This window comes from Amaranthus tricolor, chromosome 2, assembly GCF_026212465.1.
Source record: "Amaranthus tricolor cultivar Red isolate AtriRed21 chromosome 2, ASM2621246v1, whole genome shotgun sequence".
Taxonomy (NCBI): domain Eukaryota; kingdom Viridiplantae; phylum Streptophyta; class Magnoliopsida; order Caryophyllales; family Amaranthaceae; genus Amaranthus; species Amaranthus tricolor.
This window is the reverse complement of record NC_080048.1, coordinates 11,995,395-12,012,506: the sequence shown is the minus strand read 5'-3', so window position 1 is coordinate 12,012,506 and position 17,112 is coordinate 11,995,395. Positions and strand designations below refer to the sequence as shown.

General features: G+C 33.3%; 1 protein-coding gene across 1 annotated transcript in view; it reads right to left on the bottom strand.

The window, feature by feature from the left end:
• LOC130802968 (callose synthase 7) overlaps nt 1–17,112 on the bottom strand; it is a 32,960-nt gene that overhangs the window by 15,002 nt on the left and 846 nt on the right. The window contains exons 2-27 of the mRNA XM_057667105.1: nt 15,687–15,787; nt 14,601–14,713; nt 14,298–14,385; nt 14,077–14,187; nt 13,838–13,999; nt 11,592–11,681; nt 11,397–11,488; nt 11,156–11,279; nt 10,709–10,843; nt 10,546–10,622; nt 10,392–10,476; nt 4,105–4,227; nt 3,871–3,988; nt 3,027–3,358; nt 2,866–2,918; nt 2,625–2,685; nt 2,319–2,400; nt 2,177–2,226; nt 1,989–2,075; nt 1,505–1,609; nt 1,308–1,402; nt 1,127–1,208; nt 871–1,034; nt 611–734; nt 236–345; nt 1–110 (exon numbers count right to left, since the gene is read on the bottom strand). The exon at nt 1–110 is cut by the window's left edge and continues 2 nt beyond it. Coding sequence (XP_057523088.1) covers nt 1–110; nt 236–345; nt 611–734; nt 871–1,034; nt 1,127–1,208; nt 1,308–1,402; nt 1,505–1,609; nt 1,989–2,075; nt 2,177–2,226; nt 2,319–2,400; nt 2,625–2,685; nt 2,866–2,918; nt 3,027–3,358; nt 3,871–3,988; nt 4,105–4,227; nt 10,392–10,476; nt 10,546–10,622; nt 10,709–10,843; nt 11,156–11,279; nt 11,397–11,488; nt 11,592–11,681; nt 13,838–13,999; nt 14,077–14,187; nt 14,298–14,385; nt 14,601–14,713; nt 15,687–15,787 — 2,874 coding nt within the window. The remainder of the gene's footprint in view (nt 111–235; nt 346–610; nt 735–870; nt 1,035–1,126; nt 1,209–1,307; nt 1,403–1,504; nt 1,610–1,988; nt 2,076–2,176; nt 2,227–2,318; nt 2,401–2,624; nt 2,686–2,865; nt 2,919–3,026; nt 3,359–3,870; nt 3,989–4,104; nt 4,228–10,391; nt 10,477–10,545; nt 10,623–10,708; nt 10,844–11,155; nt 11,280–11,396; nt 11,489–11,591; nt 11,682–13,837; nt 14,000–14,076; nt 14,188–14,297; nt 14,386–14,600; nt 14,714–15,686; nt 15,788–17,112) is intronic.

The window sequence follows — 17,112 nt, the reverse complement described above, 5'->3', positions numbered from 1 at the left end:
TTTCTCTCCACGACTTGTTACGTAAGAGCAAAATATGTATATTTTCAAACCTCTGTCTTCTTAAGCCATCAGCATCAATTTGATATTCTGGATGATCCCTCTTCCGGACGCTAGTATACCAGCAAAAAGCATACATCATAAAACATCCTATCGACTACTACATAATTCCCCAAAAACCAGAGTCCTAGATTTATGAAAAAAAATTAAGTACATCACAAGATTATGTAGAGCTTACTCAAATTCATCACCCATGACATCGTAATCAATGATGTCCGCAATATCCTGGAGAACATTAACGATATGAGACTTGTACAGGTCTTCATCATCATAATCGCTGTCGCTCAGCTGCCAAATACACAATCTTGTGAGAAAAGATATTGAAGCATGAACCAGAATCCACATTAACCTAAGGATCAAGAATAAGATGTTCAAACTTCACAATCCTAATCCTGCAATTATTATTGCATAGAGCAGTATATGTTGGCTTTCAACATGGGACTAATTGTTGATAATTTGATATCATTCGACAATCAAGAAATTAAAATCAACAGAAATGGGAAAAACATTGAATGAGGGGTAAGTTGAAAACTGACATCATGAGAAATCTTACCAATAATTTCAGGAACTTCTCCAGCTTAACATGAAGCGAAGGCAGCCCATTCATACGAAACTCAGTTAAAAATTTATGTTGTTGTATGCTAGTTTCTACTCTCTGGCAGATTTGTCTAATTGTGCTGAAGAAAAAAAGAAAGGTTGAGCAAACAAGAAGCACCGATCACTTATAGCATGTTGAAACAGGAAAAATTAGCAAACTATAGCAGCTTTCCGTTTTAACATGGGCTGATGAAAGAGAACAGCTTACAGACTTACTGTTTGTCAGATTCATCTTCCAAAAGTTCCAAGAGAATTTCCCTGAGAGTTTCATAGCATTCAATCACTGCTGAAAACATGTAGTCATCCTCTTTGATCTTGTTAAATAACTCAGTATCATCTTTTTTCTTGAAATCTTTAGCCATATCTAATGCTATTGGAATCTGTTGAACAAATAGAAACATGGAAAAGACAAATGTCAGACCAGACTAACAATATATAACAAGGTAATAAAATTTTTAGTGACAGGACCCACCTTACTAGCAAGAAGGAAAGGAGGCCACTGGACCACTGAAACCTTACTTGAAGTGTAGGGTACAAGAAGTAAGTCCCTCTCCCTATGGTGAAACAAAAAGTTCAGCAGAATAACAAATAGATATAAAAAATAATTTGACAGCAATTATAAGGTTAGAAGGTCTCAGGCAAGCTAACTCAACCTGTGGCTTATCAAATCCTCAAGCCGTAAAGAATGTATGAATTCATTCCATACTTGAGAGAACTTTGCAATGTTTTTTCGGGCTTCCAAAGTGTCCTGCCAAACAAAATGTGAACTTAAGCTAAATGAATCACCTCATGGTATGGGGAGTGGCCAACATAAAACACAGTACACAAAGTCATTGATTGATGGCACTACCATTGGTCCCTGCTTAGTTTCCCTTTTCTTTCTTGGAACAAGACGTTTCCTGAAAGCTATAGGCACAGACTCAAATCTGGAGCGCAACATCCCAAGAGTGCGTATCTGTACAGGGAAACAGAGTGTCAAAAAAGCAAAAACCATAACCACAAAAAGACTGAAGTAACAATTGGATGGAAGACAAGGCTTCTTTTTTAATTGTTTTATTGAACATTGTTATTAAGTGAAACCCTAAAAGCCTCAAAACACACAGCTCAACGGTTCCAAAGGTATAAGGGTAAGGTGAAACCATATTTTAACCAAGGAGTACACTTGAAGCAAAAGCAGGCAATAGAAAGAGCCAATTAGAATACACTACAGAAATTTTGGCTTCAATTTATCTCCTTTTAGAAGTTTGGGCATGGAAAAATCCAATAAAAGAAGGCTGGTGATATCACCAATAACAATATATTATACACTACAAGATAGACAAGAAAGCACAAACCTCACCCAAGTGGCTGAAAGCTCCAAGGATTCCACCAACAATAGTAGAAAATATGGCATACCATATTTGTGTGTCCATAAGATAGACCTAAGACATGAAAAGAGGTTGTACTTTTATGATGTAAAAGAAGCTACTAAAATATAAAATGGAGATTGTTTCCTTCTTTCATCCCATTCTGAACCACTTACAAGGACAATTGGAGCCCAAATAGCGATTATAACACCAAAGTTGTGTGTTGCTACATCAAATACAGTCATAAATTAGCTTATTATAAACAATTTGTAAACAAATAAACCATGCCGATCATAAAAAGGCACAATAGAAGTTTACCATTAGGAAAGAACTCATGCCATTCGTAGTTATTAACTTTCATCCGCCATATTAACTTTGTTGGCTCAACTAACGGCAAGATCTAAAAGAAAGGATAAGAATCAAAAGTTGAGAAAACATGCTAACAAAATCAATATTAAATATTACAAGGAGTGATGAGACAGAAACATTTATACTTCAGCATCAAAACTAATCGAAACACTCATGAAAAGCTAATAGATGTATGTACTATCCATGCAATGAATCCATTATACTCTAGGAGTACATAAATGAACATTCTACCAGTTCTTATGTCAGGAAATTTACCTCAACATAGAAGCTGAATGCCAGCTTACACATAAGCAACAAAATCCAAAATAGTGTATACCTGAAAACATTGACATTTACATGGCAGTCCACAAGCACAGCGTTAATCAAAAGCACAATAAAAAATTCCTTCTAATAGCTACTGGAAGTCTGGAATATAATATGAATGACGTGTATCATGACATGATATCGAACATTCAATTAACCCCTCACAAATACATATACTTCAAAGTGGTCTTACTTTAAAAGAGTAAATGTGTCTTCATGCATGCCTCTTCCTACGAACAACTTTGGCTGCACCAACACATTTATAAAAATCAGCATTGCAGCCAAATAAAAGTTCCTTGAAGGAAGGTGAAAATAAAGAACAACAAAGGAGTGAGCATTGTAGAATATGCTTGCCTGAGCCCACCACGTGATGAGCATAATGATACGTGAATTTGAACGTTCTATGTATTTCCGTATCGGGGGAAAGAAGAATAACAAAGCAGCAAAAACGTTAGGAGCCAAATAAATGGCGATGGAAAACTTGAAAAATGAAGGGTTCCTTAGATCTGCAGCCCAGCTGGTGAGAAAGTTCACTAATCCCGCTGGGTTTTGCACATAGCTTGTATAACCTATAGGCAACACTATTGCCCACATAGCGGCAATAGCAAACTTCAAGAGGTAACGTAGTATTTGAGAAAATTTTAAGCTTCCCCAGGCCTTCCAACTGAGAAATATATCCAGTGTTGCTGCATATAAGAAGAGATAAGAACACTACCCACAAAACTAAACATGCAATATTCTTAGCAAAAACCTTCAACATACGAAATGAAGACTTAGCTATCTACCAGATTGATTTGTTATTTTCATCGTCAAATCATAAAGTAATATGCCAAACAAACAAGAGAATTAACCCATCCACTATGATCCCATCATCAACTAAGAAATATAAACTTCTTTTTCATTGGTGGGGTGATAACCAGACTTCTCTAAACCCTGGGAAGATAGGTCGAGGGAATACCCAAAAAAAATTCATGGGAATCCTAATCAAACAGTAGAAATGTTTTACCAGGATTGACTAAAATTACATAACAATCATGACATATATTCTCCTGTAGAAAATGTGACTAGACTGGTTTAAACCCAAGTGGACTCTAAAGAGTGGCAGCAAAAATGACATTCAGGTATGATCTTTTTCAAATGGAGAACCATTATGATCAACTATTAACATGGTTAAGAAAACATGTTTACCACAACTTACCTCCCAAGAAATTGAGGAAAGCAGCAGTAATGAATATGCTCAAAACATTCTCGAATACATCCGCATCAAAAATTGAGGCTATTGAACCAGAAGGACTCCATGCAACTATTACCATTGTCTGAAAACATTTAGAAAAACCAACAGTCAAATATGTTATCTCATCCTTTTTTGCACAAACATTACACAATCCAAAATCAGATGGAAAAATGATAAAAAATAAAAATCTTAAGATACCTGAAAAGTAAGTATGAAAAATATCCACATACGATCAAAACTTCTAAAAAGGTGCCAAAAGGTACGCATTTCGACAAAATTTGTCTTTGGCTTCCTCTTACCAATAGCAACTTGATCGTGCCTCTGCAAAAGAGAATACGTATTTGATTACTTCATGTTTAGTGTGATAGTGCATTAGCATAATACAGTAAAGTAGGTAGTGTAGACCCATATTATTATATTAATTGGGAAAATTTTATAGTGTTGTTCAAGGACAACAGAAATATTCATAAACAAACACCAAAAGTTTCCACAAATTATATACATGAATAAGAAAACCACAAAAAACAAGAAATAACTTTTAAATGTTTTTCATATCAAAAAGGATTATTAAAACCAATTACAGTAAAATCAATCAACATCAAGCAACAACTACAAGCTAAATCAATAGGATGGCTAAGAAAACTCTCGTGAGTCAGTCCTTACTAAAACTTGATCTCATAAAGAAGCCAAAGAAATGACCCGCCGTTTATGTCAAAAGCCAATTCAATCACTTAAACATAGCTAGGAACTCTTTTATGTCCCTTGTGTCTCTATAAGTCATACAATAGACCTGTATTTGATCAAGCAAGAAATGGAGTAGCAGTACTAATTCGAGAAACATAGATAAAAACTTCTAGAGAAAATCTGACAAATTGAGAACATAAAAGCAATTAGTTTCCTATCTCATCATTAGAAAACAAAAACCAACAAACATGAGGAGTTGTTGCCTTTTTTGGTCTCAATATGTAGATTGTTACAAGTATTAAGCCTCCTCAAACTAGCTACCAGCAAAAACATCTTAACCCTGTTCGAAATCTGGCTTTCCAGATAATGGGGAAAATAGACTAAGATGTGAGTAATAATTATTTTACTGGTGAGTATTTAAAAGACCTACAAGCATAAACACACAGAGCTCCAGCCAAACCAAATCCTATCTCTAGAAATTTTCAACACACTGTAAGAATAACAAAGGATTTTTCCTCAAAAAATGTCATTACTTTTTAGAAATAAAAACAGCCATTTTCAAAATCCTTCTATTATGATTACTTAGACATCAAACTATAGAACCCATCCTTAACCTCTTAAACACACTCGTAACTTGCAGAGCAATCTATCCTTGATGTTTTTGTCCTTAGATAAATAAGGTTATTTTAACCCACCTATTTCTTAACAACAATCTAAATGGTTAGGCACGAAAGCTATTTCCTAGGATAACACAACCAAGTTAGTTCAAGCAAAATTTATGGACTAGACACCTTGAGAAAGAAAAACTTATTTAAAAAGGTTCAATTATAACTACAAGTGATACTAAGAGTAGAAAAATAAAACCCAAAATGTTGCAGGGATCTTTCAGGCATTATGAAAAGCAATTAACTTGGCAAATTTTGCCGGAAAGCAATTCAATAAATAATTTTTTTATGCTAATTTATCTTTCATTACTCGAATACATCTACCCACCCCACGTGTTGTCCATTTGAGTGTCCCATGACATCTATACACTGAGGAATATAGTTTTTGACAGTATTATTTCATTTGAGATACTATGACCAACACAAAGAACACAAGTCTATGTAACACATGAGTTGACAGCAATAAGGTATGAGAAAGAATAACGTTATTTGTATCTGGTAAGTGATTGTTTGAACTGGATTTAAAAAACCAACAAAAGATCTAGTATCTAGAAAATTCTGGGAAAATTCTAATTTGAGCAAATTGTAAAAATAGTCCTATCGTATTGTATCGATCGTACTGCAGTGGTATTTAAATTTACCTAACCAATATTATCCCATTGTTAAGGTATGAAAATGATGCTTCAAGCAACATTTCACATTTTAGGCCGAAATTTGGCAGTGCAACAACCACATTACCCCGTCAACGCATCACCGTATCCGTTACCTCAATCGCGACAGTTACGCCACTTTTGCACTATGAGTTTAAGAGCTTATGTTTTGTCTTCATTAAAAAATACTGCTTTTACTGGACTCATACAAGCAAAAGCACATCCTACCTTCCAAAGCATTTCACAAGGAGTTGGAAAGCTTAAATCAACAGGGATGTTAGATACTTCTTTCTCATGCTTCTCTAGAAAAATAGTTAATGGTTACTTAATTGTAGAAAATTAATACAAGTTGTTTAGTTGAAGCTCAGCGATTAAAGATAGTGGTTGCTTCAAGCACACACTAAATACATGAAGGATTAAGGACAACATGCCAATTATTTGCATTATGAACAATACAACAATTTGTTGAATTTAAATTTAGAAAAAAAAAAAAAAGAATTTCATGCGTAAAATTTAAATCTAACTCAAATCATATTTTCAAACGCAATTAAATAGCTCCGTGGAAAGACAAATAAGGGAAAATCATAGTTGTTGGTAAAACCACCAATAAAAGAAGTTTTCCATTAGCAAAAAACGGTTAAAAACAACTCTAATAGTTAAATGAAAAAGATTTTGATCAGAAAAAATCAATATTGATTAAATCTTGATTCAAATATGATCATGTTAGAAAGGGGTAATATATGAATTAAGTAATAAATAATACTTAGTAATTAGTTAAGTTGGTGGGAATAAATAGTATAAGCAGAGATAAATAGTAATAAATAATATGATCGTGTAGAGATAAATAGTATAAGTAGAGGAGAACGGAAAAGGAATTAGGCAAGAACTTGTGTAATAGCTTTTACAGGAGTTTATACTCTTTTGGAGAAAACAAGTCTCTCGGATGCTTATCTTCTATCCTAGTAATCGTTCATAGGTTACATTTTATATTTCTTGTTATACAAAAATACATTTTATAGTCCATTGGCTATATTCATATAGATCTCTTTTTTGTCATTTGTAATATCATTCCTCTGGCTAATCTAGTCCATAACAATTGGTATCAGAGGCGTTTGATTCTTGGTGACTGGCCACACATAGGAAGTTAAGGGTTGACGTATTTTGATTTAAACGGTGTTCTTGAGTAAGAATAACAACTTTTGAGGTCAGAGTCATCCAAGAGTTCCACAATGTCAAAAAACTTCCCATAAGTAAGATATTGAATCATATGGAGGAGTTAGTTACAAGAATGGACAAAACAATTGAAAGTCATTCTCTAAATATGAAAGAAAATTTCAGACAATCCAACAATAATTTGGAGGAGATTAGAAACAAGATTTCGACGGATAAGAAAATATCAGATGATCTTTGGGAGACTTTACTCATAAAAATGACCAAGAAATACACAAAGGTAAAACATAAGAAAAACAAGGTTGAAGAAGATTTCAGAGACTGGGAGGTCATTGAGAAGGAAGAAGAGCATGAGGGTTCGACTTAAATTGAGGTTACAGAATGTCAAACTATTGCAGGTATCGTCGACATTTTTGTGAAACTTGAAGGACGAGAAAACACGTTCTCGATCACAAAATTTAATGACATAAATGACTTCAAGCGTGATGCTCGAACGTTGGCCGTAAAATTCAAAGACATTGCGTACTTGGGCTTTTAGATAAAGAAAAGGAGGTGGAGAGCAAGAATGAGGCGACGGAAGAAGGGCAAAGAAGAAATTACATGATGGTTTTCCGGTAGCACAAACAGTCTGCGGTGGGCATGGTGGTGAGGAGTTGCCTGCGAAGTTGCGAAGGTAATGAATGAGGAAGTTGCAACACCGTGGGAAGGAGAAAAGGGCCCCTAAATATGGTAAGGGGTTAGGGCTAATATTAGGGTTAGGGTTTCGAACCGAGGGTTTTGCAAAGAGGGCTTTAAGAGTTAGTAGTTTAAGAGAAGGCGGTGTTAGATATGGCGGCGGCGAAAGAGCAAACAGTGTTGGAAGTGGCGGCGGCGGTGGTAGAAGCAGATCCGATTTTGTGTGCGTATTGGGGGTCAAAGAAATTAGGGAAAATGAAAGAGGAGTGTTTTCAAAGTTTGAAGAGGAAGACAGCCTTATTGATGAAGGTTTCTTGGAGGCTATGGAAATTAGGGTTAGGGTAAGGGAGTAAATAGCCCAATTAATACATAATTGCGGATGTCATAAACCCAATTTTGAGTCCAATCTTACTCCTTGGCTTAATGCTTCATTATAACTGAAAACTATGCTATATTAGAGTTCAAACAATGTACTTCAAACTCCAATATCACATAGATTGAAGGTATGTAGTCCTGTGATGAATAAATTACGCAATCAATGAAAACAACGTTTGTAAGAGATAATAATGCAATAAAATGACACAAAGATTTAAGAAGGTTCACCCAATTATGGCTACGTCCTTTGAGGTGTGTAGTATCTCACTTATATTATCACAAAGGAGTTCAAAGAACTCTCAAAACAGAGAATTACAATAGAGAAGAGATTGGGCTATGTGTTTACACTTAGGGATATTTTTTGTGGGTGATTTCTGTGAGCACATGAGCTCCCTATTTATAGGGGTAAATACATTAATGAGTAATACACACTTTAGCTAAGAATAAATAATAATAATCATATCTTGTAACTCCTCATTAACTATCATTCATCATGCATTATTATCATCATGATTCATATGTATAAGTCACTCTTCAATACCTCCATAACTTCAAGCATTGATCATCCCACTTAAACATCTTCATAAATCCCTCTTAATGTGCATACTTGATGCGCACACTCAACACACCCATTTGATTCCATCCCTATGCACTCATACTAATGCATAAACTTGATTGTGCACCCAAGTCATAATATTCCTTCAACAATAACTAGTTTCCAACTTGGTCTACTCATACTTTACCTTCAATCGTCTTGGCTCGAGTTACATTCTTCCCACCTTGAGGACAAGGTGGATTTCTTTACGGCCAATATGTCATAAATGGCTAGGAAGGCGTAATATAGGAATTAATACTTAGTAATTAGTTAAGTTGGGGAGAAAAATGTAGAGATAATTAGTATAAATAGAGGGGAAGGTGAAGGGAATTAAGCATGGATTGGAGTAGTAGCTTTTAGAGGAGTTTATATTCGTTTGGAGAAAACAAGCCTCTCGAATGCTCGTCTACTATCCTTATAATCGTTCATAGGTTACATTCTACATTTCTTGTTATACAAAATTACATTTTACAATCCATTTTCTACATTCATACAGATCTCTTTTGTCATTAGTAATATCATTCTTATGGCTAATCCAGTCCATAACAGATCACTACTGCAGAAATTCTTGCATTTTCCATAATTAACATCAGAATAGTATTCCATCTCTTTCACCATGATATCGCTACACACGAGTTACAATTCATGTAATGTTGAGACGATGATCAGGGGATGATGTTGAAGAAGAGCTAAAAAGGAAGAGTAGAAGCAACACTTGAAAGGTAAGAGAATGGAAGAAGCACTTTACTAGTAGGGGAATAAAATGAAAGTGTTCAAAACACTAATTAACACATTACTACAAATGTTAAAACATCATTAAGGAAAACGATGAATGTAATATGCCCAAGATTTCAAAGAGCTAAAACAACTACAAATCTGAACTAAGACATGGGGTTCCCAATATAGTATATGTAAACATGAGAACAAAGGAGCAATCAAAAAATATGATAGTGCATAATGATGATAGTAAAGAATATTACTGTATGATAATATTACTTATAAATTGAAAGTACATTGCTCCCTAAAAATATGTTTCTAATTGAATGAATAAGGTTGAATCATGGAATAAAAATGAGGCCTTATAACGGAATTTGAGCTAACCGATCCACAAAACCCCGCCACGCAACCTTTGATTTAAAACTATGGAGTAACAATCATTATAAGTTATTAGTATCCTGAACAACAACAAATACTACTTAAATTGGCCAAACATTTTAATGGTGAATCTGTTGTTGTCATGAAAATTCAATATTGAACAAAAAATCATTCTAAGAAATAAATTTAAATTGCACAAAAAATCATTTGTAATAAATTTAAAAAATTATGATCAAGAAAACTTCAATAAAAGTTAGTTCTAATCAGTTCAAATAACTAAAAGTTTCCAAAAGATCATCTGAAATAAAAAGGCCTATAAAAGATTCATCTACAATCTAGATAAGATGCACAATACATAGGTAATAATAGCATGAAAAGAATGATTGTTCTAGTACTTGAACACACCATATTTTGAAAGAAATCCTTAATTCTTGGCACAAATATATTGTAAAATTAAAAAAGTTAAAATACTTTCCAATTGGAATAGTTTTTTGAAGTTAGTTACATAATCAATGAATGTGACAAATACTTAAGTGAGTACGAAATATTGTAAGAATATTAGGAAATGTTGATTACCTTGCCTGGTTGCACAACATTTGTATGTACAAAAAAGTCTACAGTAGGAACCATTGGCCACCCTAGCTTGAAACATTTCTGCGACCTATAGCATAACTCAATCACTAAACACTATTAAATCGGCCACACAAAAGAAAATGAACATGAGGCTTACCAAAAATATTCATTCAGATCATCATAATTTCTCCAAGATGAATGGCTAGCTTTGCCTCCTTTATTTCTTCTTGCTTCCTTTTTACAATAATAATTCATCACTACATAACATAAAACCTTTTAAATTGAAGGTCAATAGAGTAAATGCATGGAATATGAAGTACCTTACGCACAACATCATATATTGGAGTTATAACTTTCTTTAAAAATAATTCGTCATCTAGTCTTGTGCTTTGGTACGTCTCTCCTGCTATTGGGTGGACGTTGCTGTATAATATCCCATGAATTTCACTAGCCATCTAACAACAATCACACATTAGTTAAGGTACGTGTGTAAAAAAAAAATCATTGATTGAAAAATACTCGAGAAAGCACCAACATGACAAATATCTTGGAGTACATATTTTCTCATTAAAATAAAATTGCAAACAAGTTTTCTTCTAGAAGACCAAAACAAGCATGTATTGTCTTCGAATAAAAATGTATTAGAATAACAATTTGAAATACAACCTCATTATAGATTTACCGGAAAAAAATTGATATCATACACTTACAAGCTTTTTTAAATGATTAAGAGTAGCTAAAAAAAGAACACTCAAAGGTAAACTTACATTATGAAAGATGTAGCATAAGCATTCAGGCATAAAGCGAAGGTTTGATGCTTCGCCCCAGATGAGAAGATAAAGTGCAATGTACAAAAGCTCCAATTGTTGTTGGTCAAAACCTGGAGGAAACCTTGAGAATCCCATGTGAAATGAATAAAGTTAACAATCACTATACCTTGGTCAAGTAAAGTAACGATGTGCATTAGATAAGCAATACTTTTTTATGCCCAACGTTCAGAGTACTTACTTGAGGTTTGGTTTGCAATGAAGATAATCACACCATCTTTCATAATTTTTAAAAATCTTTTCCTTGAGTTGGCTTATAGTTTGAAGGTCAAGCTGCATCTCACACATGTATTCAATTACTCTTAAAACACATACTCAAGCAAAAAAAGTATGAAAAATCATGAAGATAATTGAATAAAAGAAATGGTTTACATACCGCTTCATAATCCTCGGACCTTCTATTCCTTACATCCTTATTTGCAAGTATCAATATCAAATGCTCTCTCTGATTTGCAACATTTCCTTTCTTTTTCAGCCGATAACAGAACCAAAAAAAAAAAAAAAAAAAAAAAAGAAAAGATATTTAACGTGAGGATTTATTTTTGTGATGTTAGTGAAGATAAAAAGTTTGACCATAATTCACAATTCATGCTCAACATACATCAACAAACAAAAAAAAAAGATAATCCATGCATACAATAATCACAAAGAAATAAAATGAAGAAGTTTATAATCATTATCATATTTCCATCAAAAGAGACAGTCATCGGACCAAATGGTTTAGGACACTCGATCAAACCACATGTACTTCCTTTTTTAAGTTGCACCATTTGGAAATACACGTTTGACAGTTTACAACTTTGACTACTAGTGTCCTTGGTTCTCTTTGAAAAATATTAAGTGATATGTTTGCAATTTGTATACACAACTTAACAACAATGCCAAAGTTTTAATCTTCAAAGATTGGAATCGCCTACCAATAGATCAATTCCACTGATCGTCCCAATGTCCTCCATTCATTTTAATTTTCTAACATCTAAACATGTAAATCTAAATCCTTCTAGCCCTCCTTTTAAGTCGCTCGAGTTTTAATTTTCTATCTTCCTTACCATTGCACTAATTCCTCGTAGTTGCACATGCCCAACCCATCTTAACAATTATATCATCTTCTCCTCAATACAACAACTCTTAAAACTTTTCTTATATTTCTGTTTTGAATTCTATCCCTCAAAGTATGTTCGCTCATCCATCTAAGCATTTCCATTTGTGCGACTCTCATCTTATACAATGATCACTTCTAAAAGCACAACATTTTGATCCATATAGTAGCATTAGTCGTACAATAAAGTTTGCTCATTAGCTTTAAGGGCACGGATTTAACATAATTTTCTAGTGGCCTTTCTTTGATACATTGAGACAAATCCAACAATGTATTAGAAAACAATATTTAATTGTAATCCTTAGTAGAAAACTAGAATCAAAGTGAAAGAGTGACAAGTTAAAAAATCAAAATAAGGCAAGGAATTACATCTAGATAACCAATCAAAAAAGAAAAGCTTCACAAGAAAAATTGACCAGAAAGCCAAGAAATTATAACACATCATGATTATAATGAAGCCTAATCAAGTTGAAAGAGCGATCCTCAATTTTTACCTTGATCACTACACGCTTTAGTACCTAGAAAATGTATAGAAGGTAAACTTAACTAAACTAGCTATCATGTACATTTCACAATTCTAAAATCATGTTACACTATCGGAAAATTATGCTGCAATATCTCGATCAATAGCTCAATAGCAGTTATTATCATTTGCCTGCTTTGGGTGCTTTAGGTAATGCAGCAAATCATTAGAATACATGCATGTGCAATCAGGACAATCTATGGAATTGTATATGAAATAAATATTAGAAAGAAGCTCTAGTTGGACTGGTAGTGACGTCACCATAACAATACCATATATAAGACTAACAAAGCTTATGTAAGCGGAAACGGACTCATCAAATCTTCCTGAGAATCTTTACACCTTGTTCAGTGGTTTATTCTTTGCTTTTGATAGTGAATTGTTGATGAAGATAAAGACATGATTCATAAAAGAAACACTTAGTTGATTGAGACTTAAGCTTTTTGAGATACCAATTACTCCTACCACAGCAAAATCAAGCAAAGTTCTAATCCATACTTCTCGACAATATTTAGCCCAATCAATAGAGTAGGAATTGCTACCATTGGCTCAAACACAAATTAAAATATGTTGTTTATAACTCATAAGCCTAATCAATAGAATGTTCACAGTCCTTGCCAATTAGGTAAAGTATCAAATTGACTACCCTATCACCAATCTACACATTTAACGAAGTGCTCACTGCAAAGTTAAAATTTCTTTAAAGTAGTTATTTTCCACTCTAAATAATTGGTTGTATAAATCATGAAATATGATAGCAACACTGATCATATTGAAAAGGTTCCTACAACCTAGGGGTGTAAGATCACAAAATTAAAAATCAAAGTCCAACCATTAAGAAGCAAAAGTCGCTTAGACACACAATACAATGAGTATCAAATATGGATTGCACATAATAATGTTAAAACGAACAAGATTGCACAATGAGAAAAACAAGATTGCACATAAACAAGATTGGATATAATAATGATAAAATGAACCTCATTAGAAATGTTTATACCTGAAACCCAAATATGGATGTTAGCCAGTCAAGTATGTCAGTGATAGATTTGTCCCTATACTCTGGCATAATAACATTATCATCTTGGGTCATCGGTGCCAATGTAAGTTGAGGCATAGGAAGATTGTCTAAATTACGTATAGCTCGAATTGCAGCTTTTATCTAGAAGTTTCAGACAAGCATGTCAATAATTTAACACATAACAAAGCGAAAGAGCACCGAGAGAGGATGTAAAAAACCTCAGGAAGTTCCATGATTGGTGGTTTAATTCCAATAGCAAACAGGGGAATAATATTATAAGGCTCATATTGTTCTTTGTTCCTTTCCACTTCCTTGGCATACATTTCTGTCTACAAGCAATTTAAATATCAAGATTCGATTCATCAATTCTTCTCAAACTACATATACGAAAGCATCAACAAAACTATGTTAGCAATTAAACAAAGTGTACAAGTCAAACCTCTTCATCAACTTTTGAATAAGGTACCACTGTCCTCAAAACATCATACAGAACAGTCGCTATCTGATAAATCTTGGCCATTTCTTCCCTTCAAGAAACAACAAAATTGATGACCTTTTGAATTTAAGCAACATAATATATGTGGAGTAATATTGGAATCATAATGACACTGCTAAACATTCCCTTTCCATTTTTTATTTTACTTCAATGCATTTAAGTTATCTTTGTCTTCCTTTTCATCTCTTTTTCCTCTTTTTACTCTGTGTGTGTGTTTAGAGAGGGAAGGGCGTTAATATTACTTACGATGTCTTTGTGTGTTGACCCAATTTAATGTTCTTCTCACAAAAAATTTGGTAGAACTTTTGAATTTCTTTTGGATCACTTTTAGCTAGAGTTGGACGAGTTTCCGCCTCCTCCTAAAACAAAGATAACCCAAAAATAGGTAACTGCTAGACATAATAAGGTAGAAAAACGACAACTTTTTTATTAAGAATAACAAAAAAACAAATGACAAGATGTCTTCCCGTAACCATCACAAAACCAGCTCTTATATTGCCAATAGGCTTTTCAACTGATGAGCATGTCCCAACACCAAATATGAAACATAAACAAGCAAGTGAATTCCCTCTTTTCTTATTCTTTTCTTGCTCTCCTCAACAAAGAAAAAGTTAATATCATATCAAATTCCATGATCATTTTAGCTATTAACAAAATCAGAAACATTTTGAATATGATTACGACCACATGACTGCCTAACTAGAAATCTGACTTACAACAAAGTTCTAGGTGGAGGGCCCTATTCACAAACAAAGTTATAAGTTTAGCAATGACTTGTCAACAATTAAACATCTAAGAACATGTATAACTTTGCTACAGATGGATATGTCATGATACATCACTAGTTATTACAATATATATATATATATATATATATATATATATATATAGGCATGGCATCTAGTTTTGCAGCAAAGCGCTCACTTGTTTACATTGAAAATCGAGACAACTAAAATGAGACCTGATAAAGTGAGCAACACATCTCTGGCATCTATATGAACCAAAAAATACAGCAGTCTCCTTAAACTTCACTTCCTAAAGGAGAGAGTGGAGTAATAGGAAACAATTACTTTAGAGCACTTGGATCCATATAATAGTCAAGAGCTTTTTAAAAAAAGAGTCAGATTTTTCAACTATTGATCTACTACCACTTGAGTATTTAATGGAGGACAAGCTCACAAATACAAACACATAGAAGATCAGCTTTCTAAAGATTTAAAACATGTTCTTGACAGGAAAGAGTACTTGAAGGCTCTAAATTATATATATATTAATAAAGCCAGCCAGCAAACAGAATATCATGTTTAACAATCAACAAAGACAAAATCCCACCTTCTCAAGTCTATGCAACAGATAAGTCTTGAACTGACGAACACCTCGCCCGCTAGATGTTGGGTCCATCTTATGAGCCTTCTCAAATGCATGAAAACGACCTGGTTGATAAATAGCACCATATGTTAAAAGTTCCTTACAAAGACAAGTGATAGGTACCAACCAAAATAGTATTATAACTTACATATTGTGCATAACAGTTGAATTAGAACGCATAATTAGAGCAACGAATGCTATTTTTATGTAGAAAGCAAGGCAAGAAAAGTAAAATTGATACATAAATCTTACGTATAAAAAGTTATTATTCAAAAAGATTTGACTTTTTCAATCTCTTGTTTTATGCAGTAAGCTATGATTCCGCAAGAAGAAATCTTATGCCTTTAATCCAAGAAAAACGCATTCAATCCCTAATTAGTAGTTAACATCTATATTCCAAATCATCCAAAAAATAGGTCACTTTTTAAATTACTTGTTTAAACTTTTAAGTTCCCCATATTACCCTTATTAATACTCTAATAATGAATTGCAAAGAAAGACTATATTGTGAAAAGAGGTTGCAGCTTATACGATGAAAGGTAGTTCTTTTAGTTTACTCACTTCATCAAAAGTGACCCCCAATCTAAAATGAATTATTAAAACATTATTCCCTTCAACTCAAAATAATGATAATCATTATAAATCCATTTCGACCAATAAATAATCAGGTTAAATTAGTCAAATTTCACAAATATCAGTTTGATTGTGTCAGTAAAAATTAGCATAATCAGTAAGTAACTCTAAAAAAGAGAAATCCTTAAAGAATTAGAAAATATCACTTACAATAAGCCAAACTTAATTTAACCACTAAAAAATAAGTTTGATTAGTGAAAATATTTTCAATTTTATTGAAACAATTCAAGGAACCAAGACTAAAAAAGAGAAAGAGATTAGAAAATACAACATGTGCCTCAAAATTCCACATCTCACTACTCACTAAACGTGATCGAATTGAGCACTGAGGTAAAGATTTTAAAATTCACCAACTTAAGCCTTTTCATTTAAAAAACTAAACGTATAATCTTGTTTAGTGAAAATGAACTAATAATAGGAGGTAGAAATATATGGTCAAATGTGACAACGTTTGAACTCCATTGTTAAGCTTGGTTTATCGTTTTGAGGTAAAAGAAGCAATCCGTCAACCATCACTTTTCATGCAACAAACTTTGCTAGGCATCAAAAAATAAAATATTCACCCTTTGGAGAAATAGGTGTTGGAAGAGGGCACTATAACACAGGTATATTTTGGCTTCTTCAAAAATTTTATGGGTGCTTAAAGGAATTAAGTTTAAACCACAAACTGTTCACACAATCCGACTTGGCAATTTCCCATTTTTTATGGATCCCAAATAATTCAATGGACTTCAAATATCTCCATTCCCAAATAGAA